The 25,472-nt window shown below is 37.7% G+C and overlaps 4 protein-coding genes across 4 annotated transcripts; 2 read left to right on the top strand and 2 right to left on the bottom strand.

Moving 5' to 3' along the window:
• Positions 1-4: 4 nt before the first annotated feature.
• On the bottom strand, positions 5-1,769 carry LOC132188100 (uncharacterized; the record flags this gene model as incomplete). The annotated part of the gene is made up of 2 exons (XM_059602506.1): positions 1,749-1,769; positions 5-1,326 (listed from the first exon to the last, which is right to left on the bottom strand). A coding segment is annotated over exon 2 (1,266 nt), but the record flags the coding sequence as incomplete, so codon positions are not given.
• Positions 1,770-3,893: 2,124 nt separating this feature from the next.
• Positions 3,894-4,989, top strand: LOC132188501 (thaumatin-like protein). Its single transcript, XM_059602977.1, has 2 exons — positions 3,894-4,037; positions 4,134-4,989. The coding sequence occupies exons 1-2, from the start codon at positions 3,980-3,982 to the stop codon at positions 4,808-4,810; spliced, it is 735 nt and encodes a 244-aa protein (XP_059458960.1). The 5' UTR covers positions 3,894-3,979; the 3' UTR covers positions 4,811-4,989.
• A 606-nt stretch (positions 4,990-5,595) lies between these two features.
• LOC132186117 (pumilio homolog 2-like) lies at positions 5,596-12,980 on the bottom strand. The gene is made up of 9 exons (XM_059599937.1): positions 11,943-12,980; positions 9,492-11,062; positions 9,262-9,403; positions 9,006-9,113; positions 8,191-8,403; positions 7,950-8,060; positions 7,163-7,357; positions 6,406-6,580; positions 5,596-6,058 (listed from the first exon to the last, which is right to left on the bottom strand). The coding sequence occupies exons 1-9, from the start codon at positions 12,531-12,533 to the stop codon at positions 6,012-6,014; spliced, it is 3,153 nt and encodes a 1,050-aa protein (XP_059455920.1). The 5' UTR covers positions 12,534-12,980; the 3' UTR covers positions 5,596-6,011.
• A 10,357-nt stretch (positions 12,981-23,337) lies between these two features.
• LOC132187784 (glycerol-3-phosphate acyltransferase 5-like) lies at positions 23,338-25,110 on the top strand. Its single transcript, XM_059602219.1, has 2 exons — positions 23,338-23,973; positions 24,150-25,110. Exons 1-2 carry the CDS (start codon positions 23,416-23,418, stop codon positions 25,062-25,064), a joined length of 1,473 nt encoding a protein of 490 aa, XP_059458202.1. The 5' UTR covers positions 23,338-23,415; the 3' UTR covers positions 25,065-25,110.
• Positions 25,111-25,472: the final 362 nt, after the last annotated feature.

The raw sequence follows: 25,472 nt of genomic DNA, 5'->3' as shown, positions 1-25,472 counted from the left end.
TTGTTTCTTTTGCATGATACATTCCTGCATAAACATATCCCATGGCAGGCCTCTTCTCGCTACCCACTCTTCTCAAAAGTCTCAAGAGAGGATTTGTTAAGTGGACTACCAGAATGCACGAGGACCAAAATGCCTGACTAGCTACAGTATCTAACATACCCAGTCCCTCAGTTTTCTTCGAATATGGGCAGTCCAGCCACTCCTGTGAAGTAACCATGGCCTGCAAATTGTGTTTGAGATCAACCATTCGTTTCAATGTTGTAAAGTTTGTAGCAGACCTAGTGACCCCCCGTTCTACAATATCATTGCCAAAAGTATACCTTCTCACCATATTCAAAATCACACTATGATTGTAGATAAATTTCGTGATAGATTTAGCCTGTTCAATTACCGCATTTATCCACTCAAGATTTCCGAAATCTTCAAGTATAAAATCTATGCAACGAGCTGCGCAAGACGTCCAATACAGAGTAGGGAAAGTATCAGTCAACCTCCTGCCTGCAATACTATATTGCTCTTCCCCATTAGTAATTACTTGCAGCACATTTCTCACACCAACTTCTTCCACCACTTGCTTAAACAATTCATGCAAAGCATCCGATGAATTTAAAATGTCAGATGCATCCACAGATTTCAAAAATAAAGTTCCTTGAGGACAATGCGTCAAAAAACATAGCAACGTTCTGCCCGTTTCTGTGCACCATTGTTCAACCAAAACAGAACAACCCGTGCTCACCAATGCTGCGTCGTACTTGGCAGTTTCACTCTTCAGTTCTTCAACTGACTTCTTCAAAATCCAGCCCCGAAGATCATGGTATGAGGGTGGCAGAACCCCAGACCCTCCAGAAGCAATTGCATCAATCATTGGCTGAAAATAAACCGAGTTCACAGCATCTAGAGGTGCCCCTATATCATACAAAAACCGCCCTATTGCCATCTGAACACGATTGTTCACCCTTTTTGAACACAATGCAACACTACTAGTATCAGCTCCAGCATCATCATTTTCAGCATTTGCCAAAGCTTTCTTGCCTCTCCTCCTCTTCCTTCTCTCCCCACTCCTATTACTAGTCCCTTCCCCATTCACTAACAAACCCGAATTCGGTTCAAGTGTATCCGGAACTCCAACCAACTGGAGACCCGTACTTGCATCACATTGATCATCAAGAGCAACTATCTCACTACAAACCGGGTCAACACTCGCAATGGCTTCCTCAATCTTTTGCTTCCTCCTCTTCCTCACCACAACCCCGGCTATACTCTGTTGCATGAAAACCCGAACATCCTCTGGAACACTAAGACAAGCGGAGGCATTACCCTTATGACCTGCGAGATGTTCCTTAATCCTATGAATCCCACCACCCTTAAACAATTTGAAACAATATATACATTTGAGATGCTTTCTTTCCCCAATCATAAACATTTGACAATGCCTCCATGCTGGGTCGTATTTTTGGGATGTTACAGGCACTGGCTCCGAACCCGAAATCATTTAAGCAACCCTATTACCTAATGTGGAAAATTGCTGAAAGTTACTACCCAAAAAAGCAAAGAAAATGCATGATACACCCAAAAGTTTCCCACCCAAAAAAAAAAGAAGATAAAATGCAATATTTATAACTTAATTCATAAAACGAAACAAAAAAACCAGACACAGACGCACGCACACAGACACAACAACAACAACAATAAAAACAACAACAACAACAACAACAACAACAAAGGCCAGAGAGAGAGAGAGAGCTTACTTGTTTTGGGCTCTATGGCATGCTTTGGAGAGGGAGAGAGAACCGAGTTAAGGGTGGATGTGGGATTATAAACCGCTGATGATAACCGGACGAACCGGTTAGGGCAACTTCACCCGGTTGAGTTTACTTTAAAGTTAGTTCGGTCTGACCGATTGATTCGGTTAAAAACCGCGGTCAAAGCTTTGGACCGGTCTGAAGCAAGGATAAACCGAGACTCCCGGTTACCTATCCATTCTAGACCGCAGGCTATTCGGGTGAACCGGAGATTTTTTGAAACTTTCGTCTGGTTTTGTTTTTTCCTCTATAAAACGAAAAATCCAAACCTTTTTTTGTTGTTATAGCAAAATTTTGGTTCTTGGAGGAAGAATGAGGGACAGGAAAACAACTTTCGTGAGAAACAAACAGGGGGTTAGATCTTAGGAACATAAAATGGTTTGATTTTGCGAGATTGAATATAGTATGGCAAAGACCAAAGAGGGAATTTGCTTTATTGGGGCTAAAGATACAATTTTGTTACAGCTAGCTAGATTTAGTTTAACCGTGATCAAAGATTGATTCTCTGTAGTAAAGGGTTCCATTCTCTTGGAGCTAACCTAAATATGATGATTTCATGAAAGAACTGCAAAGAATTGTAGGTACCGTCTTGAAAATGTGCTAGTTTCTGTAGAATTAGATCCCTGGATTACTGCGTTGATCTTGAATTATAAAAACTCCATAAATAAAAATCATTTAGAACTTTGGAATTAAAAACCCCTCCTTAGTATATTGAGATTGGTTCTAAATAGGAGTTTTTCACTTCTCTACTGCTTGGACAACATATCCTCTTGCCTTGTTTCCTATTCCATTTCATCTATTGATCATCTTCGTTGTAAATAGGACTGATTTAAAATGATTATGATTTTCGTTGTAATTAGATGCATAACAATAAAACTGATATCACTTACAAGTTACAATGAACTTTGTTTCTCTTTTGCAGAGGGGCAGCGGAGTTGCAGATACTTGTGAATTTAGAAATGAGCCAAAAAAAAAAAAAGGCTGGTCCGGTGGCTTTTTGGCTTGAGGGCTAAGAAAAGAGCCACAATAAACCACGGTTTTTGTAGTAGTCCACAAGTGAACGTGCTTGTGGTGGCGCCTGCAATTTCTAGTAGAAAAGATTGCACTTAGATCAATTGAGCTACTGCCACTAAAGAGGAGGTTCATTCCTTTTATCTGATATGAGAGGTGCCTGGCAAATGACATGCAATGGACAGGGAGGTCCCGAAGTGTTAGAGAATATGTGAGTTTGTCCCAACATTGCTTCTGTATGGGAAATAACCAACAAAAAAAATAAAAATCCAATGAGAGATGAACGGAGACAATTGCGTGTGGAGTAGGCGCATGGGATCCACGTGCGGAAAGGGAGGTGTGTGAGACACATATACAGAGGAGGATAGGTGTGTGTAGGGCGGGGGAAGAGGCGGGTGGGGAGGAGGGAGGAAGCGGAGCTTGGAGAGTGGGAAACTCTGCTACAATTATATTTGATTGAATGGACAAATTGCGTCATGGCATTAAAACTATATTTTTCGATCATGGTTTCCCTATATCAGGACTTCCCATACCAATGAGTAACTCATGTTACAATTTGCTTCTTTAATCGTTTTCAGGTTAGATTGATGAAATTAATCCAGAGAGTAGATTACTGAATCTTTCAGACAAGGGCAAGCAGAGTTACAATTTGAATATTCAGCTGCTGATCAGGCATTTCAGATTTGTCATGTCTTGGTGATCAGAAGGAGAAAGAATTGCATTCACAGAGGAATTATTGGACACTTGTTTTCCATTTTCTCTCACTCTCTTTGAGCAACGGATAATGGGACTAGTACCATCATTATCCAAACAAAAGGAGAAGAAATTTAAAGCACCAATAATGCCTTCCACTTAGTCATCCCTTTTTAGCATAAGATTCTTTTCTCTATGTCATCAAAGGATTTATTGGGATATGGATTACAAAGACATCATTGAATTTCTCAACCTACGTAAGCGTGGGTGCTATTTTGCAGTACATGGGGGTTTGTCGTGTACGTTGATGATGTACATAGTAAACCGTTTTTACTCGAGCAGTTGCGCTACGGTTAAAATTTCTTTCATGGTGGCGGAAAAATAGAAAGCCTCTCCCTATTAGGATCGCGCTCTCACACATACACAGGACGAACATTACAGTTCTACATCCAAGAATCTTAAAGAAGAAGAAAATGGCAACTTCGTCGCTTCTCATCTTCTTCTGCATTCTCTACTCCCTCTCCTTCACAGGTAGATATTCTTCTTTCTAACACCTTCCTCCGCTTCATTTGTGTAGCATATAGCAGTTGAAAACTTACAATATCGCTTTGTGGTTTCTGTTTGCAGATGGGGTTCAACTCATTGTAGTGAACAACTGCAAGGAGAGCGTATGGCCTGGAGTTCTTGGCACTGCAGGCCAGCCGACACCCAAAGATGGTGGCTTCCATCTCTATAGCGGAGAGCAAGTAGACCTTGAAGTCCCGGAGGAATGGTCTGGAAGAATATGGGGCAGACAGGGCTGCTGCTTCAATGAAGAACCCGGCAAAAGATCATGCCAAACTGGGGACTGCGCAGGGCTCTTGCATTGCCAAGGTGTCGGTGGAGTTCCCCCGGCCACACTAGTCGAAATGACATTTGGAACCTCCAAATCCGCCTTACACTACTATGATGTGAGCTTGGTTGATGGGTTTAACCTTCCGGTATCAATGGTTCCGATAGGCGGTGGTGTTGGGTGCGGAGTAGCGGCATGTGAGGCTGACTTGAATGTTTGCTGCCCGTCTGCCTTGGTGGTAAAGCGGGAAGGGAAGGTAGTAGGGTGCAAGAGCGCTTGTTTGGCTGCAAAAACGGATCGGTATTGTTGTACCGGAGAGTTCTCCAATCCAAAAAATTGCAAGCCAACGGTGTTTGCCCATCTTTTCAAGGCCATATGCCCCCGAGCTTATAGTTATGCATACGACGATTCTACAGCGCTTAAGATATGCAGGGCTTCTCGGTATGTCATCACGTTTTGCCCTCCTAATTAATGGATGATTTAGGTGTATGTTTTAGTGTTGTTCATATAAGTGATGTCTACTGAACTTGTAGTTGCTAAGGTTCAAGTTTTTCTTTGTTGTGGGTAATTGGAGAGTTGAAGTTCGTTTCATATTATGAAAGTTAAGTTGGTGTTGCCAAACTTCAAAAAGTAGAGGCCTAAGTTGTCTGCTCATCTTAATTTAGAGGATTACATGTTTCAAGTGGCTTTTTTTTCTTTTTTTTTTTCTTAATTTGATATTGGAAGCCAATGTAAAATAGTTGTGATAACCAAGCGTGAAAAGTAATATTACTCTCTAACAAATGAATCTTACCACTGCACAATTTATAGTTGCCTCCCATAAGTATTGATAAGTGTAAAAATCCATATGCAAATTTCAACATCTAATCCACATTTTTTTAGCCAAAAACAGAATTAGTGTTTTGAATGACCCAGATCAATCCAAATTTCCCGTGGTGCCCGAGCAGCACGGGGTACCTGGGATCTCCCCTCTTATTCCCTGCCCTAATTCCCTAGAATTCCAGGGGATCCCAATCTGATAAATCCAATGCCATTGTGTGAAGCACAAAATATCCCTCTCAAGAAAGCAATAACCAGGTTCAAGTAAGGTGTCAAAAAGAAAATATTTCACATAAACCACCTTCTCCAAATTGATTGGCCATCACCCTACCCACCAATCAATGGAAACACAAAGGCTTAGCCAATGCATAACTAGCAAAATATTTAAACAGCACTGCAGTCACAGATCCATGATTTTTAAACATGACTAATTAGGGATACGAGTGGGGAAAAAGTTCTTTAAATAAAAGAAAATAATCAAATTCCATACATAGGAAAATTTCTGGACTCTCCTAATAAACACAAAAGGCTCTCTCCACCAGGTAACATTTTGTACAGTCACGATTACAAATCACTACCTCCTCCCTTTTTACACCATTAAAACTCGTGCACTAATTTTTTATCTCCTCTTAAGGGGCGTCAGGTCTGTTCACCATCTGAGCCTCACTAGCCTGTTTCTAGGTATATCCTCAAACTAACAATGTACAGTTTCAAGTACAAGCACCAATTTTTATTTTCAATCAGCTCCTATTCTATCTGAATAGATAGAATGAGCCACTAGTAGACAAGAGAAACAGAAGAAAAAGACGGGGTGCTCATACTATCCTCAGTTAGCTGTACAAGAACTTCGTTTCCTATGCCATCGAAGCAGGTTGCGGATTCATAATGCTAATCCTCCTCTCTGCAAAAAGATTTAAGCACCCTGTTAGAAGCTACTTACACACTGGTTAAACATTGAAGATTAGTATAATCCAAATATATCTTCCCTGTTTAATTGATGAAAATGTACAATCTAAAACTGAGAAGGGCGCAGAATCAGTAAACTACGTAACATACAACTAAAAATATTCAAAGTTCTCACCAATGCACAACCAATTGACAAGCCATGAACATTTGAAGGAATAGGATGACGAAAAACTATCGCATTAAAAGTTTCCAGAAACAGGAATTTTTACTCTCATCTTGTATACGAGTAAAAAGCAAAAGAACCAAAAGAAAAACTTAAGAAAGAAGACAATATATAAGTACCTCCAGCAGCAACAAGTTTCTCTACACGTGCAACTATATGCTTCCCATATGTATACTTCTTCAGAGCATTCAGATGAACCTTTATTCGGTTAAGTATAAGTTCAAGTTGCTGGTCATCACAAGTTTCCAACACTTTCTGTACAACATAGTTTGCAAACTGATCTTTCATCATCGCCTAGAAAAGAAGAATGGGTCAGAAAAGTTCGCGTAACCATGAAACCAGGGTAAAAAAACATTAGCAAATGAACTACCTTGCAGACACAGAACGGCCAAAAACTGTAGAGTTAGGAAACCTTATGAACTGCTGATCTAAAAATTTAAATACCCAATTCACTTGAAAAAAAAAAAATACGCATAACTACAAGAACACTTGAGATGAAGCTTTGGTGATGCCAAGAGACAAACACTATATTTACAGAAACCTTCGATAATCTAAGGTTCACAATCCCAATTGGCATGTTCGGCCCCATAAATCAGAAAATATCTGTTGAAATACAGGGGTATCTCAAACTAACAATGTACACCATGGAATAATGAGAGGCGTGGAAGGGTAGGGTTCTGATACTGACCTATTCTATTTAAAAGAAATAATAAGAGAGATAGGATGGGGTTCTGATACCGGCCTATTCTATTTCAAATATTAATACGAGAGCTTTATTTAAAAGAACTTAATTCACCTTGACAAATATATGTAACAAAATGCTTGAACAGGCTTTGTCATATTTAATGATAGGAAGGACTTGGACAATTAACAAACCTGAAGGGGTTCATTTTCATCAGTGGAACCAAGCATCTCATTAACCAGGGCCTGGCGTTCTGTTGGAGTTCCAAAACTTAAACATTTTTCTATAACATTGGAGGCAAACTTCTGCTGGCTCATTTGAACTATCTGACCAGTTAATTTAGTTATTATGGCTGAACGTTCATGTGGCTTTCCATGCTCCAGCACATGCTGAAAAAAGTCATGTAAGCAGTCAAAACACTTGATGCAACTAGTAGTTAAAGTGGAAAGGAAAGAAGAAAAGATATGCAGACATATTATGATAATAGGCATGCATGAAGTGCTCACATGTAGGTTGGTGGTGGTTTTGGATGTTGAAGTACATCCAGCCCTTTAAATAGACAGAGAGATAACAAACCACAGAACATGTTCTTTGGTTGGAACTACCGTTTCTCATGGACAAATATATGACTCTCACCCGAGGCAACTATAAAATTGTGGGTCTAATAACAAGTTCCCGTCAAATTGTAGTAATGTATAAAAAAGCTAATAAAAAATGAGCTCTGAGATTATTTTCTTTCACAGTAATAATTATAACCCCCCGTTTAATTGCAGAAGTTGAGACGTAGGACAGTTTAAGTCGAGTTAATTTTACCAACAGGTCAGAAGGAACTGTACTATTATTCATTTTAAGGAAGTTCTAATGATTTGGGCAAACAATGGAGAACCTGAAAACAAGGTCATATCAATAATCCACATTCATGAACCCATATTAGTTCAAATTGGAGTTGCGGGTAACAAGCTTCCAAGAAGTACAACAAACCTGTACAACATAATTCCCGTACTGGTCTTGTGCCAACATGCACACAGACTGCAAAATCTCATCCATCATTATTTGCTGTGTCTTAGGGTCATCGCAGTGCTCCAGGATTCTCTGTCATATGAAATTATACAACTTCAGCACTAGGATTCTTACATTTTGAGTCACCCATCTTCACAGCATTCAACACACCCACACAAAAGTCTCAGCACGCAAAAAAAAAAAAAAAAGGAAGTTTCTTAACCTGTATGACACGACAACCATATGGATGAGAGGACAGCGTCACAACTTGATCATAAAATGTTGTAACAATAAACTGGATGGCATCTTCAGGTACACATTCAATACACTTCTGGATCACATGGTTCCCATTTTGATCACGAACACAACGCATAATATGACCATCCAACTCCTTCACCATTTTAGTCTGCTGGTCCAGATCAACAACTTCTATAGCCTAGAGTAAATCACAGAACGTTAACCCTGAAGCTTCAGTTTTATTGCAAGGTCAAACATGCCTTTATTTATGCAATCAGCATTAGGATACAATTAAAGACATGTTTGCAAAAGAAATTTTTTTATATATTATCCCTAACAAGCTGAGAAAAAAATGTAGTTGTTTAAATATGTAGATTTGGTATGATTTGACGCACCATCTCATTCTGTACTAGCTTAAAAATGAAAGAATGCTAACATACTGACTCATCTAAAGCAATATACCCCAAACCTAAAGGGAGTATGGACTCCTGCATGGTGTCTAAAACTCTTCAGAAAGGAATGTCTGGAATGTCTTCACCACTCTTAGAGACCAGTTCAGCAATGGTTCCTACTATTAAATCGGGTGAATGTTGGCATTAAGTCAGCTGGAAATGTTAAGGATTTCCCATATAGCCAACGAATGTTATATAACACTGATAAGCCCATCTCTTCAACACATGTTGATATAAGAAGGTAGATGATACATTGAAGATCATGCAAGAAAACCTGGATAAACAAATATGAAGGATGTATTGATATGATGCATAACTCTCATTAGTCAGGTCAACTGAATGACCATACCTTCTGGATAACTCGACAGCCATACATTTGAAGGCTTAGGGTCAGCACGTGACCATTGAGCTGGTCAGCCAGTTCTCTTATTTGGGACGCAGTTCCATGTTCAAAAAACTGAATACAAAAGACTAACTGTTAGCCATAAATACATTTAACTAGCGCAATTTCTTCACCAGCACTTCCCACATACTTGTACATAATTAAAAATTAAAAATAATATAGACTCAAAGAAATTCATAGGCAAATAAATTGACAAAACTACCTTTTGAATCACATAATTACCAAATACATCGGTCATTAGCGAAAGTGCCTGGGGCATAATTTCATCAAAAACCATGTTTTTCTCTTCCGCTGTGGCAGTCTCAAGTTTCTGTTGAATAAATCGACTCCCGTACTGATCAGCACTGTTTAACAAGGAATTCAAAGAAAGAATTAAAATTTGGAGGTCCCCATTAAGTAACAACACAAAAAGGTTTAACAAACAGTAGATACCTGAACTCAACAACATGGCCCCCAATTTCTGAAAGTTCAAAACATTTAGTTTTATTGCTCTTAAACTCATCTAGTAAAGTGGATGCAAAAGTTTCATCCAAGTTACTACCAGCTTCTGAATGCCAAGCTCCCATGACACCCCCAGCTAAATTCCTCATCCCAGAAAAACGCATGTTTCGCTCACCATGCCGGACAGGACTACCTGATCCTACAGGGGAGTTAGGTAGAAGGGGACCACCCAATGGGCTTCCAGGATATGACATGCCAAGACCTAAGGCTGGATTTCCGTAATAACCATGATTCAAGCTAGCAGATTTACCAAGGTATGGAACACCTAACTGTGACTTTTGAGGTGAAAGCAACACCCCCAGATAAGCTTTCTGGAGCTCAAGTAAATCCAAGTACGAATTACCCATACAATCCCTATCCATTGATGTGTCATTGAGGGAAGCAGCCTGTGCAGCAGCATACTCATTTGATCTCAAGTACTGAAGATACAATGGGTCCATCATTGGCAACTGAAGAGTATTTCCTGCAGTATGATTTCTCATTCTGCTAAGATTCTGCAGATCTGCTCCTGCTGCCATCATATTTGGTCCTAAAGACAAGCCTCCTCCTAGAACTCTCGAGTCCATGCCACTAACACCAAATGCAGATGCAGCAGCAGCATTTTCAAAGAAGGGTGGCAAATTAGCACTCCCAAGCTGGCTACCCATCATGGAAGGCGATGAAGGATTAATGGTATACCCATTCAAGCCATAGTTTTGAAGTGCAGAGTTCATACCATCCAAATTCTGATAGTGAGAAGGTGAACTTCCTCGGCCATTAAAAGTTGGTGTAGATTGTCCTTTCAAGTAAGAGTTAGCAGATGATACAGCAGGTTTATGAAATTCTATTTTCTCATCAGCTTTTAACAAAGAATTGTTCAGATCCATCCCAACACCACTGCTATTACCTATGTTTGGGTACGATCCTTTAGCTGATTGGGGGCCGTAATGGGAATGAAAATGCCCAGATTCAGACTTATTTAAGTATGGATGTTGTTTCATATGATTCTGCTCACCCTGCAAGTTGAATAGGTCATGATGATCATCAGTTTGATGTCGCACTTGTGACCTTGGATGGCTATCTTTGTCTTCCAAACCATTTGTTGAAAGGTTCATGCCAGACAAAGCAGCAACCAGATCAGGAGACTCACTCAAACTAGGTGACATGCCATTGAATGAGTTTGATCCACCAACACTTCTTTTATCCATTGAGCTAACCCGACCTCCTCCAACAGGTGGAATGCGAGGACTAGGTGCCCTGGCCACGAGTTGAGGGTCAGGTGTGCTGCTCCTCGACAAGGAGGCACCTAAAGCAGAAGCATAAGTATGAGAAGCTGATGCACCAATGTTTTGGTTAGCAGAAATACCCTGCTTATGTCCATCAGAATGCAAAGTATCCATAGATGTCACTTCATGGTGCAGATGAGCAAACTGGGGCTCTGAAGTTTCAACACTGTTATCAAATGCATTTCGGCTAGCAGGGCGAGATGGGTGCCTTGAGACAGATGATACATGTATATCCTCCTGCATTAAAAGAATCAAAATCCAGTGAAGCTTTAAGCACATTCCAAGAACGTAGCATTTACCAAAAATGGCTACAAGAGATAATGCAAGCACATATCAAGTAAAATAGCAATCAACTTGTTCATAAGAACGTGATTTTAGGATACAGCATATCAGTATCAAACCCGACTGCACTAATTTTTTTTAAAATGACAACCTAGTGCAAGGACATATTAACTCTTCCAATTTGGTGCCTCTCCAAATTATGAACGAATTGTTTCTCACCTGATCAAGGTTCAGAGATACCATCAACGTTTAGCTAATGAATATGGCCACTAAATTTTCTACTTTAATAGATAATTAACAGCCACGTCTTTCTACATTCTTAAAGAAGATGGAACTGGTGAACCGACAATAGAAGCAGACCCAAACAAGCAATACGGAAGTCAATAAGAACAACAAATTAATTTCTTTTAGGAGGATCAAGTATTGCTGATCACAAGGACTTTAGCAATTCTATCATTACATGATAGCATGAATCAGATGATTAAAATTGATAAAAACAGGTATAAATAAATATACATGGAAACAAACCAATAACACAACATCAGAGAGCTCGTCCATGAGCACGAGCAACTGGGAAAAAAAATACACCAACATGATCTTAAACAAAAATAAAGAATTTGAAGATGAACATAATGACTTATTCAGCCAAGCATACAGTGTCAAACTAAAGTACCAAGAAACAACGAAAAATAAAGCAAGACCTAGAAATAAATACGAGCTCCAAGATAGAAACTTCAGACAAAAAAAAATCACATCCAAAACTCATAAAGTATCCAAAACAAATGATCAAAGAAACCAAACCAAACCGATTACATATCACTACATAACTTCATACCTGAATGATCTCAGCAATACTCTTTTGCCGACTTCCGAGCCCCAGCCCCGTCAAGCCAATCAACCCATCGCCTCCCCACTCCGCTGCACTCTTCCCGTTCTCCTCCTTATACCCCGGCTGAACCGAGAAAAGCGATTGATTCCCATTTCCATTTCCATTCCCACCCTCTTCACCACCTCTACTCACTTTCCTCCTATCACCAATCCCTCCCACCGCACCGCCACTCAACCTCTGCGCAAACCGCCTCTCCTCCTTTGACAAAAGCGGCGGAGGCAGCCGCGGGTTCAGATTCACATTCGAATAGTAATAACTCACGTAGGCAGGGTCAGCCCGAAGCTCATCCTCGCTCACCAGCCCTTTCCCGCCGTTTTTCGTGAAACCCATTAGCGCCGAGGCATCGAACAAGCCCCCCACTGCGCTCAGCGAGCCCTCCACGGTCGGCGGCGCCGACCCACTTCGGTACATACTAAGTTCTTTCTCTCTGTCACTCAGCTCCTCCTGTTGCCGCCTCTGCTCCCTAATCAACACCCCCAAATCTTCGCCGAAATCCGTGTTTTTAAGCACCGATCGCACTGAAACATCGGGCGCCATCTTGGAATAAGTATCGGTGACCGTCACGTCACATACGAGAAAGATAGGGTCTGAAGCTGCTTAAAGATTGAGCCTTCGAGCACAGAATCAGCTCAATATTGTTGAAACCCAAATGGGTTTCTCGCTAAAGATTCGAAAAAAGTTAATATTTGTGCTTAGAATCACAAACCCATGGGTCAAGATTTTGCAGATACTAAAAACAAAAAACAGACAGTTTTGGGTTTGAGTTGAAGTAGAAAGATTCTGTACTCGTGGGTTGGAATTTACTCAGAGAGCTAGAGATCGGTGTAGGAGTACATAGCGAGTACGAATGATAATGGTTTCAGCCATCTTTAGAGAGAGAAACAGAAAGAAAGAAGGAGAGGGAGACAGTGCAGTGGAGAAGAGGGGGAGTGATAAGCACGAGCAGTGGAGGAATCTGGGCCGTTGGATATGGAAGTGCGCGGCTGGGATTAATTCTAAGAGGATTTGTTCTTATAGTCGAGGCCTTTTAGGGTTTTATCTCTAGGATTAAATGTTGAGTTGCTTTTTTAAAAAATAAAAATAAAAATACATAAAAATTAATTCCATATGTTTAAAGATACAGTGTATTTAAGCATGTTGTTGATTCTTTTAGGCCTGATTTGGCTGTGATTCTTGCTCCTTGGTAGAGGCCAGAGGGTCAACGCAAGGGAATGCCAAAATTGTAGCCATTGTTGTGTTGTATCATTGCAAGATTTCTTTTGCTTATTATGAAAACTTTGGTAACAAAACAAAGTATATGGTTTTGAATCAATGGGAGAGATCTCATTGGATTCACTTCTACTTATGTTCATGTTTTTTTTGTTCATATTTACATTATGGCCTAAAAGAACAAAAGTTGCACCAACATGCTACAACTACTAGAGTGAGAGCATTCACAACAATTTTCTTCTCATTTTCTTTAAATTTAGGGAATAAAATTACTTTTTGCTTACTTATTTAAATACACTCCACAATAATTTTATTTTATAGTTCTCTATAACATTAAAATATTATTTATTTTACTTTTGTTTTGTTTTTATATTCATTTATTTTGCATAAGAAAGTGTGAGGAGAGATAATGTCATTTTATGATTATAATAAACCATGTATTGAGTTCAACTGTAACAATCCTAATGTATAGGAAAGCTGCTGTAGGTGAGTTTTTGTTATTTTCTTGAGATTTTCCCAATGTGTAGGAAGGGAAGCAGCTTTAGAGTATTTCCAGCGGCTTCTTCGTCATTTTCCCTACATTTAAGGATCCAAACTACTTTTTGCTTCCCTATGTTAAAATACACTCCAATAACTTTTCTTAATCATTCCCTATATCATTAAAATATATATATTTTTTAATTATATATATAAAAGAAGAGAAATGAGAGAGAATTGTGAGACATGAGAGGAGAGAAGAGAGAAATGAGAGAATCTTTTTTTTCTTTTCTTTTTTTTCTTTTTTTTAATAATCATAAGGATTGCAATAGTGAAACTCAAAACATTGGGTTCCACTGTAACAATCCTAATGTTTAGGGTTGATTTAGGGAATATGCTGTGGGACTTTTTTTGTAATTTTTTGGACATATTCTATAAACTTAAAGAACAGACTCCCTTAAGGAGTTTGCTGGGAATGCTCGCTGCTGGACTTTTGGAATGCTCTGATAGTCCATTTTGCTCTTGCAATTTCGTAGGTTAAAAGTAGGGTGTTAAACAAAATTGTAAAAAATGTATCTTTTGAAGATGCATATTCAATTTAAGGGTCACAAACAAAGAGGTGCGTTTTAAAAAAACGTATGATTTTATATCTTAAATTGTAACTTTAAATGCCAAATTGCGATTTTATCAAATATTTAATTCCTTTTTTAAAAAAATTACACTCTCATATCGCATATAATTTAACTAGAAATTTTGTAAATAAGTAAAAAAAGGAAACTATTCTCCGTTGGCTCTTGATCTCAAAATTCTTACAATTAATAATCAAATCCCTTTGGGTTTGCAACTTCCTAAGAAGAACTAGAGAATTATAGAAAGCCTCTCTCTCTCTTCAGTTTTCACAACCCCTGGTACCCTGACACGTCATCGTCGGAAAATAGAGAAGTGACAGTCCCACCGCTCCTGAAGCGCGCGTTCCAAATAGAGAATGGACACGTGCACGGTGTGACGCTCGAAAATGGGACCCCTTTGTCACGCTTTTTGACTGCGCGTTATAGCATAGCACCTTTTGAAAGGGAACTCACCTGGAAAATGTCCATAATAGGCATGGGAGATATACTTATGCCCAAAAAGAACTTGTGTAGATATTTTGACCTTTTTGTAGCGTAGCAGGTAGAAGGTGACAGGTGGCAACATGGCATGGGCTGATGGGCTCCTATCTTGGAAGACATTTATATGTGGATCGTTTGGAAGCAGCGAAATTATTGTAAATGGCCCTTTGCACTTCAACTATTTGCTTATGGATAGGAATAGTTTTTTTTTGTTCCCTATATATATATATATATATATATATATTATATATTTTTTTTTCAAAGTGAAACCATAAGGTATGGTTCAAAAAAATAACGATTTTCAAAAATAAAGATAATGAAAAAGTGATTTTTTAAATGCATTTTATAAAATTTGTAAAATATTGTTATTTTTATCAATTGGGCCTTTAAAATAGCGTGTTTTTAAAAATGTGTTCCCCTACTACGCAAAAATGTAAATTTTGAGTTCGTTTAGCTATACAATTTCTTAAGTTAAAAGTAGGAGTGGCAATTCGTATTCACGTGTCAGATTCACGTTGTATCAAGGCATGAGTACAAGACTATATAGATTAACCATAATCTGACCCGTTTATTTAAACAAATCAAATTCTTCAATCATAACCCTCTAATTTTATACTGGATTCATATCGAGTTTACGAGTCATGTCAAAAATTGCATGCCATAATGTTGCATATCAAATTCAAGTCGTGTTGAAGTTTATGTATAAAATTATCTAGATCAACCATAACCTGACTCACTTAATTAAATGATCAAACTTCTCAACTATAATCGTTAATTTCGTGTTAAGTTCACCGACGAATTGAATAAATTAAAATATTAAAAAACTCGCATTTAACCGGAGAAATTGAAGGGCCAACCACTAAAAATGTAGAGTGGGTTAAATTAGCGTTGCTCATAAATTCATAAAAGAGCAGACTTTCCCCTGTGCGACGAAGGGGACCATGAATAATAATACCACCACCTACCGGCTCGTGGTATAACCCGATACCGGTTCTCATGGTTTGTCCATTCCTTTGTAGGGAGAGCCGCAAGATATGATGTGTTTTTAGACGCAACTGGCCTCGTGGTGAATGGTAATAAAGAAAAAGGACCATCTCTAGCATCATGCCTATACCTTTCTTCCACCAAGCCTACTTTCTAGATATTACTTTTTTTTTTTAAAATAAATAAATAAAATCGTTAATAAAAAATTTAAAACAAAAAACACTTTAAAATTGATACCGTGTCAAAACATCTTATAAATTTGTACATATTGTGGAACAAAATATTTGGTACCTCTCATGCACCGAAATAAAAGATATAATAAAATTGTTTCATGTGTCTTGAATCTTGAGCTCTAGCATTTTCTTCTCCTGAGTCCTGAATATAGAGCATGTTACTAGAGTCATGCCCACAATACCTACAATCTTGATTATCAATGAATGCTGAGCCTAAAAGCAAAGGGTGACGTTTTGTCCACAAAATGATCACAAATGGGTAATGTTAGTTGGAAACAACGACATAGTGGTGGTACGTCCGGCCTAGTGGGCGAGAAGTAGAGTGAACAAAATTGGTTCACCTCCAATTGGCTTATAATCGGTCAGCTGTTACGCCTAGCTATTGAAACAAAACAAGTTAGACGTAATAGCTAGGCGTCTATTCAACATGAGCATGAGCATGAATATGAGCATGAGCGTGACATAGTTATATATCTAGTATTATCCTACTAATTTAGGCAAGAGACATGGGTACAAATCCAAGTCATCTATTCAAGGCTAAAAGCCTATAAACGGTAACTTTTTTTTGTTTTGTTTGTTTGTTCGTTCTTATGGATGCAAAAAAATGCCATTGAAAAGTAGAGGAAGAGTGAAAAACAATTATGTAATGAGCTTCTCAGACCAAACCATTTCAATATTAGAAATGTTCCATCACCCATGTCTGGTTATTTGCCTTGTTTAGGCTGTTCCAAATCTTGCCACACAATGAATAGAGTGGACAAGCTGTATGATAAAGCATCTGCAGAAAGCAACAAAAATCGACCATTTCAAATATCAGTGAACCGGACCGGGGATTTCCATACCAGAGGCAGAGGCAGAGGCAATAAGATGCCTTTGCTGCACTTTTTATATGCAAAAAAGCATGTTTATATATACTATATTCTTTTTTATGTCAGCCTTAATTACATTTACTGGAGGCAATGGATAACAATGACATTGCAGACATGTGAGGCTGTTTGGGTCACGTGACTTGTCTATGCTTTCTTTTATAAGTTATATTATTATTATTATTTTTTGTTGGATAAAGGTTTTCTTTTTTTAATAAAAAAAATGAAATGGAATAAATTCCTTTAACTTAGTCTTATTAAACTAACACAGCGGATAGCAAGGAAAGAACATGAACAACTGAACAAGAGCGTTTACATTTTTTGAACGAAAAGAAACACAAACACAGAAGATAAAAGAAATTGGTTTTTAGAGAGATATTTTGGTGTTGACAAGTTGTAATTATGCATTCCATTTCTTCTTGATGAATGCCGCATAGCTAGGTGAATCCAAGGAATTTCATTTGCAAAGCTATTCAAGACAGGGTTTGCAAACAAATGAACCTGGTTTAAAAATTAGCAAACCAGCAATTCAAATGATGTTGCAAACAAGTGAATTTGCCTCCTCTTTCACATCGATAAATTTACCTCGTTTGCAAACCTCATTCAAACGAGAGGTTTTGCTCCTTCAAATTTGCCAACTAGACTTGCTCGGCCACAATTCTCGGTCAAACAAGATTGCAACATAATAAATTTGCTCTCTATTCTCAAATTGAGATCGACCATGTTATATTATAAGCTGACATTTATCCTTAAAATATATGATTCTTACATGTATTTTTAACGAGATTAATAGATATAATTTGAATAAACTTGATTATTTATTACTATGCTATAAAAATAAATATCAATTAAATAGAAGAGCCTAAACCATCCCTCAACCTGTTCCCCTCTTGGAGAGCAAAAAACATTCACAGAAGTGTAAACTTTTGTGTTCATCATGTAACTTATTGGGCCGCGGCTAAGGTTCATTCTAGTTACATTTTCACTCATTTACTTCACCTCTTGTTTATCCTATTTGTAGTGGCAAAGACCCACCTCTTTTAGTTTGATTTTCTGTTTTTTGTTGTTCTTAGTTCTTGTTTGTTTCCGTTTCTAATGTACTTAAAAATAAATAAATAAACCATCCCTCCCCCATCTAAGGAAGTACAGGTGGATACATTTATTTGTTTCCCCCTCTTGAAATAACTACATTATACCTCATTCCATGGATTTCAGTGCTCATGTTCTCTCTCTCTCATATAGCTAGATGGTATTAATTATTAACAAAGAATAATAATAATAATAATAATAATAGAGGAATGATAAATAAAATTAATATAAATGAATGGTGGACCTTTAAAAGTGGCAGTGTCATACATCATACATGTACATGTACATGTACATGGGTGATGATGTGATTCTTATCTTGTTTTAATTAGGGCTAAGGTGATGTGTTGTTTCATGAACTTGTCTTTGATGCTGACACAATATTCATCAATTTTTGTTAAAAACATTAATCGTTGCTTTTTTGATGTTCACCTTGTGGTCAGCATATTAATTATTCGCCACGTGGGCACCCACTATGCTAAGTAGTAAAAGCCGGTGAAAAAATATCGAGAGTTGCCTGCCCCCGCTATTTATTATTCTTGTCTCCTTTATTTATTTAATTAACCAACCGAAATCAAACCCACTTGTATTCGCTATTGATGATACTGTTGATCCAATGGTCAATATTGAACAGCGGATATATATATATAGAAAGGGAGAGCCCATAGGGATGACTTTGATAATTCTTCAAAGAGAGAATGAAAGGATTCGGATCCCTTTCGATTGAGAAAAAATTGAAGATTTTATAGTTGTTAATCGTGACAATTTATTTTAAATTTAATGGTCTATAAAATCATTTAACTTTGGTAAAATAAAAGCCGCATTTAATACCTCGGTTATAAAATGAAGAGTTACGATTAACAATTGAAGAATCTATAATTTCTCCTCAATTAGAGGGGATCTCAATTCGAATGAAAGTTGGATAGGTTTCTTGCTTGCAAACGATGGATAACCTCAACCAAAGGGTGGCACCAAATTAGTGTCCCCTAGTGAGGTATGTCATGTGTTAATGAGAAAAGATAAAAATCATTCTATCAATTATTTTTCAATCATCTCCATATATAGTAAATTGATGAATTTACTATTGAATTTTTGTATGACATATATGAATCTACAAATTTAATGGTGGATTCATTAAATTTGTAAAAAGAGATAGTTGAAAAAATTATGTGTAACATTTCTCGCTTTGTAATAGACTAAGAACGCTGTCTGATTTTCAGCTAATAATAATGAGACAATTAGGACAACGTAATGAAAGATTATCTTCTACCCAGGTTTTCAATTGTTATTTAAGCGTTCGGAGTGTTGTGTTTTATGGCCTGACTCGAACTCTCGATTTGAACCCGATTACCGGATTTGAGCTATGGGGTTCTTCTTTTGCACCCCCATTTGGTGGTTGTGGTTCTTGTTCTAAGGACCATCAATGGTTTTGAGTACGGACGATGATTAGGGGAGGAGGAAGAGTACAAGTTCCCCATTTTCCCAATGGAAAAATTCAACCACTGAAGTGAATGATTATGCATGTAGTGAAGGGTTATTGGAAGAGATGGGGCATTGGGCAATGCATCTTTTGTAATGGGACAGCATCACATTGAAAGCCAAAAATCGAAGCATCTCCCCGTGTTTTCCACTTGCATTAGCATCTTAGATTTGTGTCCAGTCAGGGTGCATGCATCTCAATCGTAAAATAAAATGATTTGAGTGTTTGACTATATATATATATATATATATACCACAAACTTTTTTAACCCTTCGCCTTTGGGGTTTCTCTCCCACTCATCGCCCTCTATCCAATTGAGCGGAGGACAAGTTTCATGCGTTGACTAAACGATATACACGAGCTTTTGAACGGTGTCCCATACCGTCCAATCTCACATTATTTTGTTCTTCCTATATATATCCTCTTCTTCTCAGATCCGAAGGTCATCGGTTCAAGATTCAACTTTTTATGGGCCGGGGCAACCTCATTGGCTCCCCGTGTTTTGAATGATGTTTTTTTTTTTGAACAAAATATTTTGATGTGATATGATCAATATAAAAATAATTTTGATTGTTTTATGTTTTAAATTATTTTTTTAATGATTTTGTTTCCAAAAGAAAAAACAGAAGGAAAATGGTTTAGTAAATCAAGCCCAGTAAGTATATATATTTTGTCATATCTTACAGGAAGAAGTATTGGGCTATATAATTAAAGAGTTGCAGCGGCTGGCATCAGTTGGGTTTGCTTTTCAATTTTCTTTCCGTCTTGGGTTGACCCAGTTTCAATGCATGTTAGAGAATGGGCTTAGAAACAGGGTGGTATAGCAAAGACGGCCTTTCCAAGATCGAGCTTCATTTATATATATTGAACGGAAATTTTTTCCAAACCAGTTTGAAAAAAAATCTTTTCAAGTTTTTATCCAAACTGGGTTAGAGAAATTTCTTCCAACTCAATCTATAAACATGATATGTGTCTTTTGAACATATGAGATGCACATATTTTTTAATAGCATGAATAAAGTTAGAATAAATTTTACTAAAAACTCGTTTGCATCTCACATGTTATTAAAAAAATGGATAAATGTAAAATTGGTTCCTATGGTTGGCCTAAATTACAAATTACTCCATGTGGTGTAAAAAATAATTTATAGGTCTTTGTAGTTGGCTTAAAATTCCAAGTAGTATAAAAAATAATTTATAGGCCCTCATGGTAGGCCAAAATAACAGTTTATTCCCTGAAATCAATTTTCATGCTCTAAAGACAAATGCAGTTTAATAAAAAGAGTAACCCAATTTTCTCCGACTTAATTTAAAGGAAAACTTTGTCACAATTTATTAACTTGAATGTTGTTTTTATTTATTTTTCAATGGTTAGAAGATGTGACAGTCAAATTCTCGCGAAATACTCCTAAATTGTGGCGAGGAATGTGAAAATGAGAAAGGGTTACGTACATAGTATAATTTTGGGGATAGAAGAGATTATGTTAATTTATTGAAGTAGTATGACTTGGAGTGGGAGCTAATGTGTAATCTTAGCTGATGTCCTAAAATGATGTGAAAAATCATTTTTGTCATTTTTTAAAGTAAAAAATTAATAATAACATGTGTCGCGTTTTTATTAGGTATTACGTGACGAAGTAATGAATTTTGTTAAGTTACTTAACGAAAATTGATTTCAGAAAATAAACTGTTTTTTTGGCCTACCATAAGGACCTATAAATTATTTTTTATACCACAATGAATGATTTGTAATTTAGGCCAACTACAAGGACATATAAATTATTTTTTATACCACATGGAGTGATTTATAATTTAGGCAAACCATATGGACCACTTTTGCATTTATCCCTTCAAAAAAACTAACATATGTCATTTTTATAGACGGGGTTAAAAGAAGTTCTTCTAACCCAATTTAGATGAAAACTTTGCTATTTATTTAATACTCTTAACAGTCATTTATTATCGTTATACTAACCTAGGAACACAAACATTGATTTTTGAGAAACCCAAACATGTTAGATTGTCTTGACACTTATTAGAGTAGGCCTAAGAAATATACATCACTTCCAGCCGAAGTTGATTGCCAAGAAGTGTGAACACAGCGCATTAAAAACGTTTTAATATTCAAACCAACCTTACCTAACCTAGGGAGAAAAAAAAATGGTGTGTTTGGCTGACAAAGCAAGGCATGCGCAGCATATTAATAGAGTTGAAGAAAACAAGTGTTTTTACAGAGAGGTTGGTCAACCGACCGGCCGGGGGAAGCAAATAAGTTTCTAACCTACTTTCATGCTCCCACTTGCAAGCTTCCCATGCATGACACCCATCTTGGAGCTTCATATATACTATATATTGCCAAATCGATTTTATATATGTACCAAAATGATCAATATTCCAACCTACTTTGAAATAATGTGACAGAAAATTATATATATATGTTGGTTTAGATTGATCACGATTAGACTCAACCATGGCAATTTGAATCTTTCTTCATTTTAATTTTGGCCTTAAGCTAGTTGGATTAATTGATCAAGTAGGCATGACTAAATGAAAACTTTCTTGCTGGTGACTTCTGGAAATGTCAGCAAATTAAAGATACAAGGCAATTTGAATTGGGTAGCTAAGACTAATTGAGTTTGTTCAATTAAATTGGGTTGGATCGATGAGATAGATTTGGTTGCATTTGATTGTTTAATAATTTAAAATTTCATTTGATTCATGTTTGAGAAATTAAGGAGGGCTAACCATCGAAATGCCAACCATCCTTCATTTGGTGGGCAGCCGATCGACCTAGTCTCCCCTCATAGAGGCTGAATTTTTATTTTATTTTATTTTTTATGTTTTTTTCAAATAAGGAAAGGGTCAAAGGGGTTACAAAGAGTGGTCTTTTTCACTTTGGATCCAAATAAAAGAGTACACAGAATAATCAATTTGGTAGATTTCGTACCATAAGGAGCTTTAGGGCAACTTTCGTACCATAGATCGATATCAATTTGATACAAACTTAAATCCTAATTAAGTATAGGTTCATCATGGATTTTCAAATCAATATATCAATTTATGCAAATTGGTGTACATATTAATGTCTAACTAACATAACTTAGAATGAGTTACATGAATTAGGTATTTTTAAAAAAAAAATTGCATCAATACACAAAACAATATGAGATTACATACATATTCATACACTATCATCTCAATTAATCCATATATCCCAAGATATTATAGAGGGGACTATCTCATTTTTTTATTAAAAAAAAAAAAAAAAAAAAAAAAAAAACTGAAAAAAGCAAGAGATTCTATTGGATCAAACTAGGGAACATAGCAAGTCTAGAACCAACAAAACAACCAAAGCATAACCTTGAGGTTTTTGTTGTTTCCTTTTTCTTTTATTCTTTGAATAACGAAGAGAAATTTCATACACTTAGCTAGCTAGCCCACTCATAGGATTATACATTGCATTATGGCAAGAGTAAACTCGAGCATTTGAGTTGTCACATGTTACATAAATTGGTGTAAAATAAATGTGATAAATACTTTAAAAAAGTAGCATTACTCTTAACTTGTAGAGAGTAAATCAGAGAACGAGACACAGAATTAATCACCCAGAAATTTCTGATAGCTTCCCATATGCAACAACGTGGGTATATATGTACATGCAGTTGACTAACTTCACCTACGGCTGGCCCAACTCAGACGCTATTTTAGGTTTAGGTGTACACGTAGGCCTTAATACAAAGTTGTTGGAGTTAAGTAATCGATCTCTGTGTATAAAAAACGTGGCGTATAATCCTTTAGTCTTTACCCATATATCCACCCACAGAGAAAGAGAGAGAATAAATTCTAAAAAAGTATATAAAGAAGTAGTTGTAAACTGATAAACTGCCCAATTCCCACTTCTTATAAGCATAAAAACCATTGTCACCCTCATCCAAGAACCTTGAAACGGAAAATACTAGGAAACCCAGAAGGGGAAATGACAAAAAGCCCAGTGGAGTCGGTTGTTGCCGAGCTCGAAGGATCGCTTCTGAAGGACCCCGACGCTTACTCCTACTTCTTGTTGGTGGCATTCGAGGCCTCGGGTTTGTTTAGGTTTGCAGTGTTGCTGATGTTATGGCCGGTGATTCGCTTGCTGGAAATGATGGGGATGGGAGACGCCGGGCTGAAGTTCATGATCTTTGTTGCTGTCGCAGGCGTTCGTGAATCCGAGATCAGATCGGTGGCGAGGGCTGTTTTGCCAAAGTTTTACATGGATGATATTGATATGGAGGCATGGAAGGTGTTTAGCTTCTATGACAAAAGAGTTGTGGTGACTAAGACGCCGAGGATTATGGTTGAGAGGTTTGTGAAGTATCATTTGCGAGCTGACGAGGTTGTCGGAAGCGAACTTGTTGTGAACCGTTTTGGGTACGCAACGGGGTTCGTCAACGATGATATTCGTCCTCTATCCGATCGGGTGGCAAAGTTGTTTGTAGATGAACCACCACGTTTAGGCTTAGCAAGGCCTGGTTCTTCATTCTTATCGCTATGCAAGGTAAGTATATATATATATATATATATATATATATATATATATATATATTATGCAATGAACAATTTTATTTTTAGAGGGACATAAAAATAACATAAGAGAGATTTTTAGAAATTATCACCTTAATTAATAAAACAATTATATATGTGACGGTGGTTAATTAATTTGTATACATGCAGGAACAAATGCAGCCACCATTCATGGCCGACCAAAAGTATAACCACCAAGTCCTCCGCCCGCTCCCGGTGATCTTCCACGATGGCCGCCTAGTGAAGCGCCCAACACCATCCACCGCCCTCTTAATCCTCCTATGGATGCCCTTAGGCATCTTACTTGCAATAATCCGCATTGTTATGGGCATGGTGCTACCAATTAGTGCTATTCCCTACATGTCACGACTGTTCGGCAGCAAGGTTATCGTCAAAGGCAAACCACCCTCGCCGGCATCCGGTGCCAACACGGGAGTACTATTTGTGTGCACTCACCGGACCCTAATGGACCCCGTCGTCCTCTCCACCGTACTCGGACGAAAAATCCCAGCCGTGACGTACTCCATCTCTCGATTCTCAGAGATCTTATCGCCAATTCCTACCGTTAGGCTAACCAGAATCCGTGAAGTCGACGCGGAAAAAATCAAGCGAGAATTATCCATCGGAGACCTGGCGGTTTGCCCGGAAGGAACAACATGCCGGGAACCCTTCCTTTTGAGGTTCAGCGGGCTGTTTGCTGAGCTAACGGATCGGATTGTTCCGGTGGCCATGAATTACCGTGTTGGGTTCTTCCATGCAACGACGGCTAGGGGCTGGAAAGGGCTGGACCCCATTTTCTTCTTCATGAACCCGAGGCCAGTGTACGAGGTAACTTTCTTGAACCAGTTACCGGCAGAAGCCACGTGTTCGTCTGGGAAAAGTCCGCATGATGTTGCAAATTACGTGCAAAGAATCTTGGCTGCTACGCTAGGGTTCGAGTGCACGAACTTTACAAGGAAGGACAAGTACAGGGTGCTGGCTGGAAATGATGGGATTGTATCTTATACTTCCTTTCTTGATCAAATTAAGAAGCTGGTGACAAATTTCAAGCCATTTATTCACTAAGACAATATATATCAGGATATATATGAGATTGATTTCTCCATTTGCTTTTTTTTTTTCTTTTTTTTTTGTCCTTTTTGTATTTGCGTTGATTCTGTAAATGGATGGGGGGTGGATTATTGTTTCTGTAATTGTTTAAATAGTGTACGAGGTCGACTAATTAATGTTTGCATGGTCACGTTGCAACCGTTAATGTCTGGTCCTGGATGGGGTTTGTATTATATATATATATAAACGGTAAAATAAAATAGGTAAAATAGTGGAAGCAATTAACCTTGAGAAAAACACAAGAGACTAATTGCTCAACTTAGAGGCCTACACTACTCTTAGAGCCTGTTTGAAATTGCATTTGAAAAATGGATCTTTTAAGTCAAAAATAGCTTTTGGGTAAAAACTTCATTTTTAAGTTTT

Source organism: Corylus avellana, chromosome ca7 (genome assembly GCF_901000735.1).
Source record: "Corylus avellana chromosome ca7, CavTom2PMs-1.0".
Classification (NCBI taxonomy): domain Eukaryota; kingdom Viridiplantae; phylum Streptophyta; class Magnoliopsida; order Fagales; family Betulaceae; genus Corylus; species Corylus avellana.
The sequence above is the reverse complement of the archived record's forward strand: the minus strand, read 5'-3'. Positions and strand labels throughout refer to the sequence as shown.

What these genes read in the sequence shown, in the direction of transcription:
- LOC132188501 (XM_059602977.1), top strand. Translation starts at nt 3,980, where the DNA reads ATGGCAACTTCGTCGCTTCTCATCTTCTTCTGCATTCTCTACTCCCTC. An exon ending in CTACTCCCTCTCCTTCACAG is followed by an intron (nt 4,038 to 4,133) that starts GTAGATATTCTT and finishes TTCTGTTTGCAG; the next exon opens with ATGGGGTTCAACTCATTGTA.
- LOC132186117 (XM_059599937.1), bottom strand. Translation starts at nt 12,533, where the DNA reads ATGGCGCCCGATGTTTCAGTGCGATCGGTGCTTAAAAACACGGATTTC. An exon ending in GTATTGCTGAGATCATTCAG is followed by an intron (nt 11,063 to 11,942) that starts GTATGAAGTTAT and finishes CTTTTAATGCAG; the next exon opens with GAGGATATACATGTATCATC. An exon ending in ACGGGAATTATGTTGTACAG is followed by an intron (nt 7,358 to 7,949) that starts GTTTGTTGTACT and finishes GACTTTTTTCAG; the next exon opens with CATGTGCTGGAGCATGGAAA.
- LOC132187784 (XM_059602219.1), top strand. Translation starts at nt 23,416, where the DNA reads ATGACAAAAAGCCCAGTGGAGTCGGTTGTTGCCGAGCTCGAAGGATCG. An exon ending in CATTCTTATCGCTATGCAAG is followed by an intron (nt 23,974 to 24,149) that starts GTAAGTATATAT and finishes GTATACATGCAG; the next exon opens with GAACAAATGCAGCCACCATT.